This window comes from Botryllus schlosseri, chromosome 2 (genome assembly GCF_051294905.1).
Source record: "Botryllus schlosseri isolate E-star chromosome 2, Bs_hap1, whole genome shotgun sequence".
NCBI classification, from domain to species: Eukaryota; Metazoa; Chordata; class Ascidiacea; order Stolidobranchia; family Styelidae; genus Botryllus; species Botryllus schlosseri.
Window position 1 is genome coordinate 21866246 of NC_137237.1, and position 21741 is coordinate 21887986.

General features: G+C 40.2%; 1 protein-coding gene and 1 long non-coding RNA gene across 5 annotated transcripts in view; one reads left to right on the forward strand and one right to left on the reverse strand.

Annotated features, from left to right (window-relative positions):
• The window catches only part of LOC145434144 (uncharacterized), a 376188-nt gene that overhangs the window by 42489 nt on the left and 311958 nt on the right, over positions 1–21741 (forward strand). The gene's annotated exons all lie outside the window — the stretch shown is intronic.
• LOC145434137 (contactin-associated protein 1-like) overlaps positions 2743–21741 on the reverse strand; it is a 52011-nt gene continuing 33012 nt past the window's right edge. For 2 of the 4 annotated variants that reach the window (XM_080311450.1, XM_080311448.1), the window contains 6 exons: positions 20809–20931; positions 7251–7376; positions 5665–5822; positions 5407–5530; positions 5113–5298; positions 2743–2866 (listed from right to left, as the gene is read on the reverse strand). In XM_080311450.1, the coding sequence (XP_080167576.1) occupies positions 2862–2866; positions 5113–5298; positions 5407–5530; positions 5665–5822; positions 7251–7376; positions 20809–20931 (722 nt within the window). In that variant the 3' untranslated portion in view covers positions 2743–2861. The remainder of the gene's footprint in view (positions 2867–5112; positions 5299–5406; positions 5531–5664; positions 5823–7250; positions 7377–20808; positions 20932–21741) is intronic. The other 2 variants (XM_080311449.1, XM_080311451.1) reach the window with 2 other exon arrangements.

Consider the following 21741-nt stretch of genomic DNA (forward strand, 5'->3'; position numbering starts at 1 on the left):
GAGAAAAAAAAGTCATTTTTGAAGAGCCCTGGTATACATAGCAATAGCATGAAGTAAAGTGCGGTCCCGTGTGGCTATGAAGTCATCGACAGACGACAAGAAGTGATTACACGTCACGGGACTTTGTATGCTCATACAAAATGACGGCTCCTTGCGACGGCAACGACCGAACCATTCGATAGTTTCCGTAGTCGAAGCCGGAGCTGGATCCGGAGCAGATGATATCAATGAGCTCCGGAGCTGGAGCCGGAGCTAATTTATAATGGAAGAGAGCTCCGGAGCTGGAGCTGGAGCAGTTATAAATTTACGATTGCTCCGAAGCCATGCTTTCATGGCCGATAAAAGAACAATTTCCTTGTCGGCATGCCAGAATCTCACAGCCGGTTATGAATATTCCATGGTCGGCAATGGAAACCTTATTTTAATAGCTAGTCATAAATTAATATTAGTAGAGAGAGGGGTCGATTGGAGCAATGTGTGAGCAACATGTGTTGCATCAACAATGGCAGATGACGCGGGTTTCGACTCTACCAAACCGTTACGAGTCAAACGTTCGGCTGTTGCCACTCCTGGACAATTCCGCTGTAACGACGGCATTCCAAAAAGAAACATCGACGGAGTGAGCAGAGCTATAGCAATGAACACCCGCAGATAGACGCGAGTAAAGACAGAATCAAGAAGGAAGTACACACTAAGGAATTAGAGCGGGGCAGGAACCGGAGCTGGGCTGCATCCGATCGGATTTTTTGACTTTTGACCTTAGCCGGATCCGAACTTCTTTGATACAGCCAGAATCGTTATTAAGGCTATTGATGAGCATGACTGTTGTAGATACCAACCATGCACGCCAGTAGCCGCTGACACAAACGCGTGTTCAATACAAACCTGTGAGTTTTTATTGCTTTTTACTAGGGATGGTGTGAACCTATAGAAGGTTCAGGTTCGTGTGAACGCGAACCTTTTCGAAAGGCTCTGTGTGAATGCGAACGTGAACCTCATGACGTCACGTGACGATATATTGCCAATTCTACCCTGCATTTCAGTGAATTGATAGCCTTGTATAACATGTACAGTAGGGCTGTTCAAAAATAACTTTTTTTCCTGATTCCAGCCATTCACTGATTAAATTGTCAGGTTGCCACAACAAAGGCTGCACACCAAATTTGGTTCAATTCGAACATGTCTAAGCGTCCGCAGAGCCAATTAAAATTTTTAATTTACTACGTGAAATTAAAAAAAAAAATTTCTCTCAACCCTATGAAAATGTTGAAATGTCTTCAAAGACCATGCAAATGAAATTTGAGTCAATTCCAACCAGTAGAAACGGAGTTACTTGAGTTTTTCGTTGATAATTCTCGGATTATCCACCAATCAAGGATAATTGGAGAATTATCAACGAAAAACTCCAATAACTCGACTTCTACTAGTCCGAACTGAGTCAAATTTTATTTGCATCGTCTCTGAAGACAGCTCAACAATTTCATGGGGTTGACAGAAAAATTTGAATTTTTTTTTTTTTCAATTTTCCTGTATAAATTAAAAATTTTAATTGGATCCGCGGAGTCCTATACTTGTTAGAATTGAACCAAATTTGGTGTGCAGCGTTTTTTAAGGCAACCTGACAATTTAATCACTGAATGGCTGGAACCGGAAAAAAAGTTATTTTTGAACAGCCCTAATGTACAGTTACACGCATGCCTAGCGACGACTCGGGCCACATAATTCCACAATGCTGAAGTACATATTGGCGTTTTAAACGTCGCCAAATGTATCAACTGGTACAATCAAATGATATAATAATCCCATAAAATCAATACCTTCCGCCGCTTTGTCAACAATTTCGATGATGACTTGCAAGGGAATATAAGCTTACGTCTAACGGTCTAGGCCAGACCGGACAATGTATTCGGCGTCTGCGTATTGCTACGTGGATATTGAGCAGAGTGTAAAACGGGTTTCTATACTTGCTACCGATATTACCCCATTATCAAGTTATACAGCAGTAGCAAACACCTCAATCGCACAGATTTGGTTTTTATGAAACAATAAACATATGAAATCAAGATTGAATCCGTACGCCTGCTAGATTATTTACATCAGACAACGTCATCAATTTCATTGTTTGGTTTAATAAGCATCGTTCGCTGACTACCTACATGTATTTCGCTCTTGATGTTGTGTGATGGCGGGTCAAGCTCACAGCAGAGAGTCACTAAATATTTACCGACGGGAAACTAGATGCATGCTCAAGCTGCATGATCGTTTGGTGTTGATTGTTGTTTATGCTGCCAGCGCCATGCATACATAGAGTGGCCTTGAAATGCAATAAATTTCAACCAAAGATGTTATAATGAAGTGAAAATTGTAATATATGAAAAAGATTCACAGTGCAGAACCCACCAAGGTTCGTTTGTAAACCTGAACCTCTAAATTTCTGAGGTTCACACACAGAACACGAACGTGAACCTCGCGATCACACCATCCCTACCTTGTACCATAAGTATTCAAACTCGTACGGTATGATCTACTTTAATGTAGTTTACTATAGAAATAGGTACTCGCAGGTGATTATGTCGGGTCGGATATCGGTCATTTCAAGAATCTGGCCCAGGAGTCGGATCGGAGTCAAAATGTCATTAAACACATACTCAAAAACGCGTATCCGTGGCCCACAAGGCCTAAATAATCGATATGCACCGCTCTTGTCGGTGTGTTGTACTATACCCACTACACCCACGTACATAAAGAAGTTGAAGCTGTTATATTTTTGCGAACAACAATATCCAATCTCTGCAATCTATAGGATCTCGACTTCAGAAAGTATTCGATAAAATTTCATCCAGTGGTCACGGCAAGTTGCTTCACACTGTAACAAGAAGAGTCGTTTAAACAAATGACCCGTGTAGGTGTTTGTGCGGTCATTTTTTTAACACATTGGGGTAAATGCTTATTATAAATTCCGGTAGAAGGACTCCGATCGTAATCGTACTGGCACTCCGATACGCAGTTTCCTGCCATGACAAACAATATGATTAGTGCTACACTTATCAATTTAGCTAGAAGGAGTGACTGTTAGTTAATGAAGTTTATATGAATTCATAACACTGGTCAACAAAATAAAAAAAAGTTTTTAGGCAGAAAATCTGACAGCCTTTTCTGAAGTTTTTGAGGTTGCTTATTACAAATATCACATTAGTTTTGTCGGATTGGCTCTTTGTCAGAAGATATTTATATCCCTAGAGAAGCCCACAATTACTATATTTACCCTGAAATATTTCACTAGGTAGAAAGAAAATCGTTGATTTTTCTAAATTTATACTGCGCATAAATATAAAATTGACTATGAAGAACCCTCATGTCATTCTCAGTCATTCTATCAATATTAACATGACATGATGCGAAATATTTGTTTGTCAAAAAATGAGTTTGTCAAGCCTAAAAATTGTTCTTTTGCACAACGGAATACATATTCTCCTGTATCAATTGGTCATTCTACCAAGATTAAAGAGGAGTATAAATCTATAAAATTTGTCTTTGAAAGGTTTAAAGGGGCACTGCACTGTACAAATGATGTGGTCTCAAATTGAAGGACAAAACGAAAGAAAAATTTTGGCCGCAGCCGTTTTCTTCAGAACGCCACCGTAATGGAGCTGTAATGCATTAAAATTTCCACAGATGCATCACGCTCCAGCAGTCACGCAGAGATCGAACTTTATATGGTTGTCAGCCGATGTTATGAAGGAAATATGTCGTACACGCCAAGGTGGTTTAGATACCGCGTTCAACAGAAGATGTCCAGTCAGAAGATTTATGTTAAAATCGGGCCTAGTGTATTCTATTTCCATCATAACATCGGCTGACAACTATATAAAGTTCGATCTCTGCGTGACTGCTGGAGTGTGATGCAACTGTGGAAATTTCAATACTTTACAGCTCCATTACGGTGGCGTTCTGAAGAAAACGGCTGCGGCCAAAATTTTTCTTTCGTTTTGCCCTTCAATTTGAGACCACATCATTTTTAGAGTGCAGTTCCGCTTTAACTACAATACTCATATGCGTCTCATTTCTTTTGACTGGTAAATGGATAATTTTCCGATGAGTCAACAAAGTGGGTATACCTAGTAACCCTTTGGAACAAGAAGCTTAAATCTGGTATCTGGTATATTCGAATACCGATGAAAGATTCCAATTTCACATTAGGAAGGAGTTCACTGCATGTAATTTCTCCTAAGATGTAGTAAATAAAACTTTTTAGATGATCACAAAGCACCCAATTACAACTATTTGGTCCAAAAATTCGTATCTGCATATCGAAAACTTGAGCACGAACATGATCATAAAAGTTCACTTCCTGTTTAGTCATCTTGATATATTTCCTGATCACCTTGTTGATTAGCAAGGGGGGGGGGGTTCTACCAATACATCAGAACAACAAAAGACAGATATCAGTGCTGATGAGATGAACAATTGAACATATTATGTCAGACAATTCTTGGAACCTTTCGAGAAATTGTCCTAAATAGGTTACAGGCGAAAATCGTACAAAAAACAATTGTGATTTAAAATATATTAATAATATTATATTCCAACTGATGATTTCAAATTTACAATAGATGGTCAATGTCAAACTGATTGAATTAATGCCACGTTATTTGAGTATATAGGTAAATACTTATATACATGACTGCAGTTTATTTATGTACATGATATCCGTGAAAGTCTGTAATTAAGATAAATCTGTTACCCCTAAGTATAGTATTGATGCTGTATTTTGATTTAAAAGAGTCTTCTGTGTGTAAAATTACCAAGTAGAGTGAATTTCGAAACTTTATAGTACGACTTGGCCGATTTTATATCTAGTCATTACCGCGAAAATGGGAGATTTCGGTCAAAATAGCCCCATGGGTTATCCCCACAACAAGAGCCAATTTGAAAAAACTAAGGTCATATTCGGAATCAGTGCCCTTCAGAACCCCCAAAACCACTCTTACTTTGTCTGCCTAAAAATATGTGTTGACCAGTGTAATTAATGATGAAATTGTGATTGTAACGTATAACAATCGCCATTTATTAAAACATTTATCTAAATTATTCAGTAGGAAATGATCTAACATTGGCCAAAGCATTCCAGTTTTCCAATCGTATACCAAGCCATCTCGTTGCCGCCACTCATATCGCCAACTTTGACTTCACGCAAAGGAAGTTTACTCTTATCAGTCAGATACCCATCATCAGATGCAATCGTGCTTTCGGAATTCTGATCACAATTACATTTGTATGAATTGTCCAAACATGAATCTAAAAGACCAAGAAGAAGGCAATGCATTAGCCGACGAATGTCACGCAGTGGCGATGAAAATCGCACGAATTAGTTGGAATCGGTGGATAAAATCCCGATGTACTTACTGCTTTCCCCGCATGCACAGTAACCACTCCGCGTTGCTCCTCCCCAGTATGTCATCTTATCACCGTCCCTGGATACCCACCATGATACCTCGTTTCTTCGCAATTGTACGCCTTGACATCGGAGCTGCGGACGGTTATAGAAGTCGGAATGAAAAATATAAGGGTCACTAAAAATTCCAGTGATGCTGATGTTTTACACGTTAAGTTAAAACCCTTCACATCAGCGACGCTTTGCGCTCCCCTGTTGAGTGCACTCACTTTAATATATTGCCTGCAGGACACTGAATTCTTTAAAATTTGCTCCAAGTCTTCTCCTTTCGCATCGTAATCTGGGGCAGCGCTGAAACAGCCATTAGATTCGCAACTTGAAAGAATTTTGGTCTCTATCATCCTGTCATGATGGACCTCCGTTGCGGCTATGACAATGAAAATTTAATGTCATTTGAAAGGTTCTAGTTTCAAGGCGACGACATTCAATATGCAGACGGGGTTCACTGGGAGCTCGCTCTTCAAGGAGAGCTTAACAGACTCTAAGACTTCTGTTGATTGTATTCTTATTTCATTTAGATATAAGATTAGCCTTTTGGGAGTTGACTGTTGCTAGGAATGAAACAGCACTTCGTCAGCCACCCCCACCCCACCCATCAAAAGACGCTGGTGCCCCCTCCCATGCATAGGGTGCTAAGCCAAACTTCAGGGAGGCTTGGCCCCATACCCCCATAATTTGCATCATACCACTACGGTAGTGTTCTTGTTATCGGTGGTCGGCGTGCTATTGTTTAGCTACTCGCGCGAAAAAATTCATAGTTGAATTCGGCCAATGTAATTGGAATTGCAAATAATCCTGTCAATTTTTTAACTACTAGCCCACGTGCTCAGATTTACCGTTAATACCGACAGAATTGGTGTATTTGAAAATTTGAGGCCCGTATAGCTAATACTTACACATCTGCGGGTAAGCCCGTTGATGTTATCAATTATTTTGATGTGTGCAAAAACTTCGTGACCTGCCGTCTGCTATATATAGTTAAATGATTTCGGAATCGCTGAAACGCAGCAGACCTAAAGAACTTCTTCCGTGCGACGCACACGTCTCAAAGTGGCATAACTTCACGGGGCGCATATTTGTTCCCTACGCGTGACATTTGTAATGTCGGGCTCAGATTGCCAGAATAAGAATATTAGGTGTGCGAACCTCAAAAATTTGGACAGATAGAGAGAGAGAAATACAGTCCAAAAGCATATCACATGTCCGGTGTTGCAAGTATAGGCTATGACAAGGGAAGATCGATTCGATTTACTGGATTTCGGTTAAAAGACCAGAAGTAAATATACATTTACAGGGATCATTTTCTCTCAATTGACATTGGCATAAAGACAAATCCACGAAAAAAAACTCGATTGGACACTACAAAGTGTGCACTGTACAGTTTACAGTACCTCCACACCCAAATGCAGGTGCTGAACTACGGGACCAATTTTGTTTCTACGAAATCTAGAATATTCCTTCATTATCATCATGCCATTGTGAATTTCAATCAAATTGTTTTCTTTAGTCTTTATTGATCTGACAGTTGGGGTAGTTGTAACTCGTGAGGGATGATGTGGGGCGTTTCTCAAGAAGCTCCACTACCACTATTCAACGAGGTGTTTCCAAAATGAAAACTTAGATTGTATAATACTACACATAACCTCGTTAACAAATGAATATTTTTACAAACTATATAGTTACTATATGTTCGAGTTAATTATTGTCGCAATGAAACATCAAAATCATATGAATAAGCAGTTAAGCCTGCGTTACATTGTTTTGTTACGGAAACAACCAGATATAACATTCGTACCCGGTGTCTGAGAAAAGTTACAGTAAACTCGAAATGGTGCAGAATCGGGGCGTTGAAATTCGTAGTAACCCGAATTCCTCGCGTTTGTCCGATATCGATCCTGTATAGCTTGGCATGTGTAGATTCCTAGAAAAGGGTATTTAATAGACACGATGTAAATTCCAATCCGCTTAACTTGAGAGTTAAGTCTTAGTAGAAATATCGCTTTATGATGCCGTATGACAATCGCGATAGGAAATGATTGATTCTATTAAAGAATACTGATGAAAACATATTGATCACTTCCCTGCTGATCGCTTGGCATTCAATCATAGTGTTGGAGCGAACAACATCAACATCGTCTATATTTCGCAAAGAAAAAAGTTTAAAGCCGTTTTCAGTGTCTTCGTCCATATACACAGCGGCAGGAGACGAACATGGGCTATATTTAGACCATGGGTCTCATAACTCACACACGCGGCCCGGGAGATCATTTTGTGCGGCCCGCGTTGGTGTTTTTGGATTTTGAAGTATTCGACAATATTTAACTGCCACATATCTTTTTTGTTATTTGAGAACTTGAAATTAGCTCTAAATTTACTCCAAAACCTGAAACTACTCATTTAACTTCACTATGACACATTCAAAAGTTACCATGAGGTGGAAGATCAGCTGTTATGTCACATTACCTGTTTATGATGGTAAAACATGACACGTTGATGATGCGGGTTTGAAAATTCTAATTTGGACTTGGGCACGACCTTTTGCAGAATTACTCGAACTCGGGCTAAATGGGTGATATAATAAAAATGACTCGAGTTGAGTCGGGTCAAATGTTACAATCGGAGAAGGACTTGTTTCTCGGAAATCCGTGACTTGGTACAACCACGGACGCAACAAACTATCAGACAGTTATGGGGAATAGTAATATATCAAAGGTCGTAGCTTGCGTTGCGTAAGGGTATTTAGCTATGTAAGCAGGTGGGTACGGCAATGGCAAGCATTGATATTCTGTTGCCCCTTGATGTATAGTTAGTTACACCCTGCATCAACCTGGGTCCATGTTATTATCGCCAATTAAAGGTGGCGAGTAAGGTATAGTATTACGCTCCACAGCTGTAGGCCTACCACCAATGGATTCTTCGGCGATTGAACAGTTCTATTACCAGAGGTGGTCAGTAACGAAGTACTTCTACTTTTGCAAAGTACTCAAGTAGTTTTCCTCTACTTCTGGTACTTACTCAAGTAGATCTGATTTTTGCTACTTCTAATTGTACTTCATAATATTTTTCGATCTACATACTTACTTTTCGCTATTTTCAGTTTGTCAAGTAGAAGTAGTTCAATCTTCCAATCAGGAAGATAGCGTGAGGAATTTTGGCGCTGTTTTCACGGAGTATATCGACATTTAATTTCCATAAAAGTTGAGTAAAGCCCAGAATTTTATTTGCGCTTCGCGCGCAGTGGATACGGCGTTGCCAGTATGATTTCACGAAAGTATCGATGAATATAATTAAGGTAGCAGGTTGGCGTGATTCCGTTCACACAGGGATATCTAGAACTAGATATCCCTGAGTTCACACCACATTGTCGCCTTTCGCCCATATGAAATAATTCATCGCAGTATATATGGCTCATCATAACGTTTGAAACTGATGTTTCGCAATCTAGCATTTACTGGTCATATCGCATAATATGGCATGTCCATGGCGCTTCCTAACCTGGAAAAGTGAACTCTGACATTTTTTGTTAGTTTTAGCGCTGTTTCAGCATACCTCCTTTGAAACTTTCTGGACTTAAGGCATGAAAAACGTGTTCCACTTTTAGAACTAGTATTTATGTTTCATTTTCAATTCCCAGTATCATATACTTTGAGTTATAATTAATATCAGTTCTTTTGTATGGATAGCATACATGTTGAAGTATGATAGCAAGTGTAGTAATGCCTTTAATTTCCGGAAATAAAGCTACACAATATGGCAATTTTACGGTCCACCATATTTTTTATTCACGTTTACTAATCGCGCAAAGTGTTTAGACCGTATCCTATACAACTTCTCCGTATTGCTCTTCGACTAACCTACGGACCTTATAATGGGGGATGGCGACATACCATGCTATTTTCTGAAACGTGCTGTTCGAGAAAACAGGATAAGTATCGCATTTCCATATCAATCCTATCATTTTCCTCCTATGATGTGGACGAATGCTTATGCTATCGAAAATTAAATACCTGCTGGTATAAAGTGAATCAAGCTCGTCACCTTTCGCATAGCTAAATTTGCACCTTTATACAATCCACGAGAACAAATTAGGATCGTTTTCACAACTACTTACTTACTTGAGTACTTTTAAAGACAGTCAATTCTACTTCTACTTCAAGTAGTTTTAGGTTGCTCATGGAAGAAGTACTTCTACTCGTACTTGAGTAGATTTTTTTCGTCGCTACTTCTACTTCTACTTGAGTAGCTTTCTTGACTACTTGATCACCTCTGCTTACTATATATTATTATACATGCGGTCTACCTGAAATGATTATAAATGTCTATGTTGATTATATCCAGTGATGTGCAGTCAGGGGAGGCAAGTGAGGCACTGCCTCACCTGTCGCCTGGATGAGTAAAGCAAATTGTGAAACCCTTCAATGAATATTTGATATATACCCTCGATGTCCATGAATAACTAAATTTGAATATTTTTTTATCCAACATCACCAATTTTCATATTTATTTTTCAAAAACACTGCGTGAAAGGAGGCGTGAGGCACGGGGGAGGCACGGGTGGGTCGTGCCTCACCTGCGACAATGCAATTCATCATAAACAGCTCAGAATTCGTGGTAACTGGTATTTATCAAATGCTATTGTCGCACCGATTCCGAAAATCCGAATATTAACCATCTTAGTGCACTGGAACCCCTCAAAATCGTCAAGGAATGTGAAATTCGGCTTGATTACGTACAATAGCAGCGCAGAAAAACAATAGCCAGGTGAGGCACAATCGAATTTGCCTCACTTACTATTCGCTAACAATGGGACAATCGCAGCACAGTGAAACGCGCTATCGATTTCGGATTTCGGAAACAGAGAGTGTTGTATGAATTATATAGTAGCGATGGCCAATACGTTATGCGGAGCAAATACATTCCCTTACTGATGTTGCTGTTATGTATTTTCCAGGTCAATATTCTATGTTTGATTCCATATCTGCCAACCTGTAGCACGGCCCACTTTTAGTTTTTTGTAAGACACCGCTTACATGGAACAGATGGCGAGGTGTAGCCTCAAAAGCCTGCGTGTGAAGATGGCTAATGTGATAAGAAACAGGATGCAAACTCAATCAGCTAACCTTCTAGGTTTTGTATATTTGCTAATCTTAATCCAAGAAAATCTGCATACCCAATCAAAATCATGAAACCAACCCTGGTTTTCCGCAGTCTGGACGATGTCTTCAACCTTCAACCGATGTTAGTGAATGACATATTTAGTTTTGTTGATACAGTGTCCATTTCAATCTTGTAAAAAAGGAGATTGGACAAACAAAGGGCAATAGAGAATATAAACCCGAAATTAGGACCTTAAATAAAATAATTTTAGGTTTTCCGTTTTATCGTTTTCGGTGAGAAATCTGTATTAAGTAACTAAATATTTCACTAATGGAAAAAATTTAAATATGTGCCGTAGAATGTAGAATTGCAACGGCTAACGGGGTGCAGAGAAAACGCTCTCGCCTACCGGCTTCTCTTTCTGCTGTTGTTATTCAATATTTGTGCATCGTTATTAGGTACTTTACGTGTGTGTGTGTGTGTGTGTGTGTGTGTATGTGTGTGTGTCCGCGGGGGGGGGGGGTCAGAGCCTCACCAGCCATGAACCTTACCGCACGTCACTGATTACATCGTATCAAAATCTCGACGTGACAGAATTGAACAAGTATATGTGGAGAACTGGACATACCACTAGAATGAGAAAATGGAAATGGTGATGAACAGTCTATAACAGGGGTGACTAAACCGCAGCAAACTAGTCGTATGTGGCCCTCTGAACCTTCGATCGATTGCGGCTCTTTAATGATTCCACAAATACACATGTATTTCTCCATCTTTCCGGGAGTTTTAATTTGATTTTAAAACATTACACTCTATCATGCAATATGCTGCATATCGTATTCGTATTGTTTCTTGCCTTACCGGTTACGTAATTATCGGAGAATGTAAGCTAATGTGGCTACACAGGATTGGACTTGAGCAACCAAACGAGAGCCGCATGCCAGTACGGGGATGAGTCGAGAGACATTTATTCAATAACTTGAATTGACTCGAGTCACTTTGCAAAACTGACTTTACTTGAAATGATAGAAATAGAAATTTGGAGTGACTCGTTACTCGGAGCATAATTTACTAGTCACTTTCAACTAATCAAGTGGTCCGTGTCGATTAAATCGCTGTATCTTGTATATGTTCGGATGGTTCACGATACGCTGGTGTGACCTGTGAGAGCAACCAGTCATTCATTGGAATTGACCCGTGACCAGAACCAGGGCTGCAGAGTCGGTAAATTTTACCATCGACTCCAACTCCGACTCCGACTCCAAACATTTTCAATATACCGACTAAACGTACCGACTCCGACTCCGACTATTTTCTCAAGAGAACTCCGACTCCAACAGTAATACCAATTTACTTCGAAAATTTTGTGCCACAGTGACGTTTAAATGACTCTCATATCACCATTAAACATATCCAAACATATGATTAACGATGTCATGCAAAATTGTTCCATTGTGGCACAGCTCGAATTATTCACTATGTCATTAACATGAAAAAAGGCCTTTTGAAATATCCATCATTTTTTCATATTTTATAAGTTTTTATATCATGAACTCTATAATATCATTCAATCATGACATATATCCAACCCTGTATAATTAAAATGTAGATAAAACAATCGAAATGTCGCTCTTGTGTATGAGTCAGCAACTAATACGGAGATGTAACTTTCTAATTTTCTCATTACACACTATACATATTACAGGCACACACACTCACACACCTAATAAACATTGGTCAGAAACGAAATTTAGGAAGTATTAGGAAGTAAAATATTTTTAATTTTGTCAGCGTCTGGTTATATTTACATCAATTTTACAAAACCAGAAGATGTATTTATACTCATTCACAGTATCATGGTATAATTCCAAAAATTGCATCAATTTTTGACTGCATCGCGAAGATGCATATTGCGATTTTCTTCCTCTATGCAATTGAATTGTAATTTGTAAATAATGTCCAATTTCCTCTTTATCAGGGGTCGCCAACCTTTTCGGCCAAAGGGCCACATGACATTTACGAACCATTGCGCGGGAAATTTGAATGTTGATGACCTTTTTTAGTCGTCCGATAGGAGCGAACAGAATTAGGTAACGTTGAAAACAAGACTTATATTACTGCGCTTTAAAATTGATAACAATTATGTGATGAAAACTCTGTGTGCAACTGCGCAACGTGCATCCATGTCCCGGTAGCGCGAAGCGTAAATTTTTTTAAAAGGTAATGAATGAATGAATTCGATCAAGAAATATGTTACTTCATATATTGGGGGTCGCCTCTGTACACCAAAGGGCTCATTTGACAAGGACAGGATTATTCCGCGTTTAGACATAGCAATATCGAAGGTTTCTGTTATGTTCTTGATCTTGTTCGAACAATAACTCAATACGACGAGGTTGCAATATGAAATCCGTATATATTAACAGCAGAATAACTTTAAGACAGGCGACACGATTCAGAGTTCAGTTAAATGAAAGACCACGAGACAACAGAACACAGGGTATAAATACAAGCACGACACACAAGGAAATAATGATTGGCTGTAATTACTAATCCAATAGAACGAAAGAGTTGTACGACACTAAAACGTAAATGCACAAACATAACAGTCCTCCCCTATAAGTTGAGAGGGTTGCCCACATTTACGTAGGTCTGTAGAAATCGGTTTGCTTTCTGTTCCTGAGAGGATAACGTCTACCCGACGTACGGGCAGGACTAGCTGCAGGGCGTTGTGCCCTATTCCTGACCAATGGTTGCTCAGCTTGGGACTGTTGAGGCTGAGCAACTTCCTGTGTGGCTGTATCATTACTTGTGGAAATCAAGCGTGGTTGGAGTTAGTTTTTATGCTTTCTCCAATACCCATGATCTGTTCTTATAATGTACACAACACGCCCCAGTATTTCCGTCACCACGCCAGCAACCCACTTTGGTCCGCTTCGGTAACTGCGAGCGTAAACCGAGGAACCAATCTCGAAATGAGTGACTGATTGTCCAGGCGTAACGGGTTTCGATTTGTCGAAGGGCGATCACAAACTTAACAAATTGCGCGGCTGTCGACCATGTAAAATCTCGGCAGGCGTTTTCCAGTCTATGCCCGGGTGCGGTGCACATCGGTACGTAGCGAGAAGTGTTTGGAGCGCGAAGTTGAGATCTTTTCCCCCAGAACCCACCTGCACGCTTACAGTGCAAATACCTTTCACTTTCAGTGGCTTGTCGCCATACGCTACGAAAGAGCAATGGTATGCAGAGAGTTTCGGAGAGCCCAAAGTTTTGTACCCAGTCAATCCCACCATGGCGGAGGGTGCACCAGTGTCCCACTGTGTCGGCAACGGAATGCCGTTGATGCTGGAGTTGATCCAGAGCTGGTTTCCTACGCGTCGATATAGTTGATCGATGTCGAAGGGGAGGAGCGGCACTGAGCAGAAATTGACGGATGTGACCTGTTGCGTGATACTAGGTTTGGTAGACATGCACACAGGTTTGATATGACCTTTACGACCACATTTCTGACATACTGCATGTCGATATTGACAGTCTTTTCTCTGGTGATCGATGAAACAGCGGCTGCAGGATTTCAGTCTTTCCGGGAAGTTGCCTTGGATGGATTTGGAAGGTTTTTCCCCCTTCTGATAGCTTCCAGTCATTTTGTTGCCGATGGAAGTATCTTTACCGCTACTCTCGCCCTGGATAACCCTATCAGTTTCCAGCGTTCTCACGTATGTTGCGGCTACCTTGAGAACGTCGTCGAGGGATGGATTGGTTTGTGTTAGACAATGCCGTCTCACATCCGCGTGCGGCGTTTCTTTAATGATGAGATCGCGCATTAGCTCATCATCGTAGCTCTGATCACAGCCATCTCTTGAGCATATGAAGTTGCAATCCTTGGAGATCCCGCGTAGAGTTGCGATCCAATCGACGTACGATTGTCCCGGCTGCATTTTGCAATTGTAAAATTCGTACCTGGCTGCTTGCACATGAATGGAGTCCTTGAAGTGTGTAGACAACTTCTCAGTCAACGCGTCGAAGGATTGTGCACTGACATCAGCAGCACCAAACAAATTACGTAGGAGCGAGTACGTTTCAGGTCCAACCCATGAGAGTAGACACGCTCGTTTCTTCTCCATGTTGGAAATGCCGTAAATTGCTAGGTGATGGTTGAATCGCTGAAGATATTGGTCCCATTTCTCCTTTGATTTTACGAAAGAATCAAACTTGGGAGCGGTAGCTTCAGATGTTGACGCACCGGGACTCAACCTCTGCGTTAATTGCGCCATTTCTTCTTTGTGCTGTGCCAGCTCTTCTTTGTGCTGTGCTCGCTGTTCCGCCATCATTTCCTGTTGCTTCTCTAGAAGCTTCAATATACTTGCTTCCATGATATATACAATATTCGTCGCAGAAATAACTATGAATCCGACTTCTGACACCAAAGTTCTTGATCTTGTTCGAACAATAACTCAATACGACGAGGTTGCAATAAGAAATCCGTATATATTAACAGCAGAATAACTTTAAGACAGGCGACACGATCCAGAGTTCAGTTAAATGAAAGACCACGAGACAACAGAACACAGGGTATAAATACAAGCACGACACACAAGGAAATAATGATTGGCTGTAATTACTAATCCAATAGAACGAAAGAGTTGTACGACACTAAAACGTAAATGTACAAACATAACAGTTTCGGTGAACATGCCTCTATCATTTTGTGCAAATGTTTCATCGCCGACGATCTCGCTGCGAGCGCGCAAGCGAAGTCGCATGTTGGACGACACGTTATCTTCTAATTTCGAATATAGTAGGAGTAAATTCTGTAAATGACGTGTATTTATAATTTTCAGGGGGGCTCCAATATTAAATGCAAGAAGTCGAGTGACGATAAATCATACGAAGTGCTTAGAAAAATTCCAAGTCAAATAAATCTGCTATGGAATATTCTACTTTATGGTCATATACGAAGATCTGCGATAAATGCTGCTGGACCTTGGTTACGCCAATGCGTCGGAACTGATGTTTTAGTCATCATCAATTTTCGTAGTCAGGCTAATCAAATTTTGATTGGCCTTGCAATTTTACCTGATGATATAACTAATTTCGAGAATTACCTCGCGGGCCACACAAAACCTTCTAGCGCGCAAAATTTGGCTAGCGGACCACGGGTTGGCCGCCACTGATCTATATCGTTACTAATAACAGTGATTGATAGTACATAAAAATCCTATTTTAGTTATTATTAGTTATTTAAAGATACATTCGAAAGCAATTGTTTTCATGATAAAGAAGTTGGAGTCGGAGTCGAAGTCAGGGACAGTTTCACAAACTCCGACTCCGACTCCAGTCAGTATTTTCCCCACGACTCCGACCCCAACTCCAAGGCGTGCTAAAAAGAGACTCCGACTCCATTAACCGAAAATTAGCCAAATTCTGCCTCCGACTTCACCGACTCCGACTCCGACTCCACAGCCCTGGACTTGACTTGACTTGACTTGACTTGACTTGACTTGACTTGACTTGACTTGACTTGACTGGAGTCACCTCCAAAATCCGAGTGACTTGACTCGACTCGAGTCAACATGTGCAATGACTCGAGATGACTTGTAACTCGAAGATAGAAACTTGTTACCGACACTGTCCGCATGCTCAGTTTCATCCCAAAAAGTACGATCACTACACAGTTTCATTTTACTCATGACAAAACAGCAGTGCTCGGATGACTCGAGTAATGACTTGACTCGAGTCACATTGCAAATATGACTTCACTTGACTTGACTCGGCGCTTCAGAAATGTGGATTGGCTTGTGACTCGAAGCAAAATTTACGAGTCAATTTCAAGTCAATAAGTAAACGGTGTCGATTAAATCATTGTATCCTGTGTATGTTCAGATTGTTCGAGATGCGCCAGTGCAACTTGTTGGGGCAACCAGTCACTAATTGTACGTTTGACTGATCGTCCATTGCTACATCACAAATAAATTGACCGCAAACGTAATTATCTCACCTGACGATCTCGCAGTAGTATCAGATTAATCTAATAGCAACGTATCGCTGTTTATTAGACGACTCTGTGCTAACATTGCACAGCACTCACCTTTACCAACCCTCTTGTACGATTTAAACCGGACGAATATAGTTTATGCGTTTATGTTCTCACGGATGTGTAGATTTTTAGTGCATTGTACCATATCAATTTGTTTCAACTTCTCGATGCTTCGTATTCGATCCTCTATTTTGGCTGATAATAACAGAATGTAGCATGTAAGTATACAGTTACTCACGTGTTTTATTAACAGTTCTACGTGTGGGTGAGCGAAACAACGAATTATTGCATGTATATTTAACTTTATATCCAATATTTGATTTAAGATAAATTGCCAATTAATCTGTCTTTGACACAGCTAGCAAAATGTAATGACTTTGAATGATCCTTCATACTTCGAAAATCCAATTTGACTTGACCCGTGACTTGACTTGATTTGATTTGACTTGACTTGACTCGAGTCACATTAAAAAAACGAGTGACTTGACTTGACTCGAGTCAAAATTTACAATGACTCGAGATGACTCGGGACACATGCGAAATCACCGACTAGAACAGTGATGCTCAACGTGTGGTTGGGACTAGGGCTGGGCAAAATCGAGTACCTGAGTGATTCGGTTCTGAATCACGTATTACGCTCAGAGTCGAGTCGAGTCAAATCTAGTATCACTCATCATAACATCACAGCAGAATGTACTATGCCAAAATTCAAACATGTACCTTTATGCCACCACAAAGAACAATAGGCCTGTCATCCGTCACATTAAAGATACTTTGGTATTTTTTCGACCAGCATACTGATTTCACTGCACTTCTTGACAATGTATTGGGATGATCATGACTTCGGAAATGTGTTATTTCCCGTAACGTTTGTAGCTTTGTACTATGTCTCCTACGCTGTGACACGGTCAATCAAGGTTTCAAGGCTTCCTCAGGGGAAAATAGTATCAAAACTATAATTCCCGTTAGTAAATTAACTTTCAGTTGCGAGGAGGGTAAAATTTAAGTATTCGAAAAATCGTATTTTACTACTTGACTCGAATCATTATAATTAATACTCGATTCAGATTCGAATACTCAGATCATTGTGCCCCGCCCTAGTTGCGGCCCAACATCTTATCTGTGGAAACAACTTTCAAACTTCCACGATCACCGCTTAGAATGTGGCAGATGGCATATTGGTATAATGTGGGAGTTTGGCGGTAACGGTACTGACGATAAAAATTGCAGAAATCATGGGTTCGATAGTGAACAATATCTTGCCTTATTTTTTTTTCTTAAATACATGATATTCTGGTCAAAACTACATCATGCATGCGATTCGCCAGTCGTAAGAATAAGGATTACCAAATACAAAGATATCGAAGCACTCATACAGCCGTTTTCTGAGACCATATTGCCAGGCGAAATTCTGCGTCCCATCAGATGGTAAGGCACGATGTGGATATTCGCAACGAAATTAGAGCAGTTGCTATTGATGGATATTGGCTAGTCATGCCTTATATTGTTATCACTGTCACTGTATACTCTCTAGCAAATCTATTTGACCTGTGCAGCGTGTAGCAACGAAACCGTTCGAACATAATACAAGTGGACTACATGTTTTTGTTTTAGATTTACAAGTGGACTAGGCTTTGAGAACACCGCATGTGATCACATGCTGCTCGCGGGCAAAGCGCCCGAAAACTTACTGATTTTCATTATACGTCACAATCAATCTAAAAATGCAATGTCGTACAAAAGTTCCGCAAGCGCACCAACAATTCTATCCTATACAGCAGGGGTCGGCAACCTTTTGCTAGCCGCGGGCCAAATTTCGGGTGTACAACTTCTTGGCGGGCCGGAATTTTTCTTAGTACTATATTTTACGCTCACTTCGGTATATTATCCTACATTGCTGCAATCTCAATCATACCAATCAGAAGAAACATGTATTTACACTTCAACAACACAGAATAATTGTAACAATTGACGCAGCTTGCTCTGTGAAAGGTTTTCAACTTCTGGTAACAAGTCAGATGAAACAAGAATCAGACCCTATTCAAAATGGACGTCAGAAATACGTGATCTTAGCTTGCTCTTCGTGAATTTCATTGTTCGCAACTATTGTTCACATGCGTACGTGCTTCCAAAATTTGATGCAATTTCTTTTGCATTGCTGGTCAAGCTGGGATAAAGACCAATTTCAAGAACGTACTCTTTGTCAAAGTCATGCAGCGATATGCTCTTTGTATGAAATTTGTCATTCAATTCAACTGCATCGCATTTCAGAAAGGCCCATTTGAAATTTTCAGGCAATGGTATTGGCGTCCACATTAAACAGAGTACTGAATAGTCAGAATTCATTATGTAGAGAAGGAATGTCGGAAAAGCGGGTGAATATTCAGTAGTTAAATTTCGTATCACAGTTACAAATGTAGTGTTGGTACTAGGTTTTCTCTCCTCCAGTATAGGAAATTGAGCATAATTTTCTTTGTACTGTTGACATTTCCAGAGTCACAGATTTGTTTTGAATGCGCCTCAACATCTCATGTATTTAGTTGTTTTCCCGTCTGAAGTTGCAAATTCAATTTGTTCAGATGTGACGTTAAATGTACCAGGATAGCAAGATGAGATACCTATTTTCGATTACAAGATTATGAGTCGGCGATATTTGTGTTTTCGAGGAAAGTTGCTATTTCATTTCTCAGTTCATACACTCGTGTAAGCATTGCTGCTCGACTTAATGAGCGAACATGACAGATATAGGCCTACATGACATCGCCATATTGATTCTCTGCTTCTAGTAATATCTGGCGTAACTGATTCAGTCAATGAGACAAAAATCATATGAACAGTTTTCACCATTGTGGCCAAAACACTATTCAGGTTTTTTGTCTTGGCACACAATGCCTTCTGGAAAATTAAACTATAGACAGGCTAACTAACACACGGAGGCTAGTTATCTATAATTGAACAGTTTGAGATTCCGTCATTGAGTCTGATATGTTCCAAGCGTTTTTGAAGCAAAGGAAGAACACCTTTATTGTCACACCCCGTTAGAATGTTTGTTTTTTTTGGGGGGGGGGGGTATTCATGGTGTTTGTCGACTGCTATGGTCATTTACACCAGGCCGATATTCTTTTTATTTTTCCGTAACTGCCGACTTATAGCACGGCCCACCTCTAGGCTTTTGTAAGACACCGCTGACGCGGATGAGGTGGCGAGGAGGAGCCTAGGTTAGAATGCCCCGTTAGAATGGTAAACCCTTTAAAAAAAGTATGGAAAACCTTCGGTTGCGAGATACACCCGATTGATAAGCACCGATCCAGTCTAGTCTCCTCCATCTCCTACTTCAACCACCTTCGTTTTATGGCGTAACAATAGACTAATACGATGTAGGCTACTATTATATCGTGGCAATGCCGCATTTTGTCATGCAGCGCTGCACTGCAGATTGAAATTCATTATGAAACGGCGGGCCGTATTCTTGTGATAACTAATTATTATGCCGCGGGCCGGACGATTTCCCTTGGCGGGCCGTAGGTTGCCGACCCTTGCTATACAGTTAGGCTCCTTTCTAACAGCGTCAAATAAACGAATTTCTGGGAAAAGAAAAATATCCACTGAAAAATAGTATATCATAAAAATTATTCATGCAATATACATTTATTGTGCTTTAACCCTACGACGAGATGCACCAATATGCATGAAAGAGCCGCATGCGGCTCGAGAGCCACGCGTTGACCGCCCCTCAACTAATTAATTATTCACGGTAGCGCAGGTCTCGTTAACTCTTACCATAAAACCGTTTCATTTGTATTTTAGGCTAATACCAGTAATAACTGCTGGGCTTCTCATCGCCAACCTCACCATAGTTGCAGAACATTTAAAAGCCCAGACTGAAAGTGAGACGTGCTACAAGTCGGCAGCAAGTACTGCGATGGGGACGCATGGGTGCGAGAGAGACTGACAACTGATCAACCTAATTTCAATCACCTTGTGAGATGGAGAATCGCAGTATCACCACACAACAATAATTATTATTATTGGATAGCCTGCACTTCAATGTGAGTAAACAAATTATTATTTTTGATTTTTTTTTGTGTTGCGGCTCTTTTAAAATTGTTTGCGATGGAACAGGTCCGCCCCCTCCCCGGTCTATAACATGTGTTATCGCGGAACGTAGAGTGGCCTAAATCGTACACGATGACTGGTTTTGTCAATTCTAATTACTCACCCATAAATCCATTTTGTAGTTGACAATATTCGAAGGAACGATTCGCGGATTCTCTTGCTAATATGTAAAATCCGTCCACTGAAAAGTTGTAGGTGGAGAATAGCTGCTCACAAGAACCGACATCTGCATACAAGTTTCACATAAATATATGTTTGATGTTTGCTCCTTATCCATGTATTAATGGAATTATAAATTATGTTTAATTAATTATCTATCGGCAAGATATATAGCGGGTCTAGTGTTCATGACATCCAACCCAAGACTTGAATAAATGGTTAATAACCAATGCGAACACATAGTCACTTATAGTCCAGTATCCAGTAAAGTTTTTACTGAACAATACAATGGCTCTTTCTGAGGCAAAGCCTCGGATTTCAAACTCGTCTCAGAAATGGAATAGCATTTTTGCAATAACTATTCAATATAATGTTTTCGTTTTGTATGAAAATCAGGGTTGTAATGACTCGAGTCATGACTCGACTCGAGTCAGACTCGAGTCACGATTTTTTTGTGACTCGACTTGGACCGAGTCATTTTCTTGAAATGGGAAAATGACTCGACTCGACTCAAGTCATTATTTGGATTGACTCGACTTGTACTCGAGTCATTACGCATGACTCGACCCAAGTCATTGACTCGGCTTATTTTATATGACTTGAAGATGAAGAAATTTGCGAATCGTAATGGTTAGATCAACGCATCTGACGAATTCTGCCGACATCGCTATTTGTCACCACTGCTTTCGTTGCACTCGTCTGATATCAGATATGCCGCCGTAAAAGTAACAGACAATGGTACCTGGCTAGTAGCAATGCATTGCACAAAATCATCCAGTGATGAAGAGGTAATAGATCCTCCGCAATCAAAGTACTCAAGACTATACAATCAAACAATCGAAACATAGTTCAATTAGAGCCAATGAAATGACTCAGA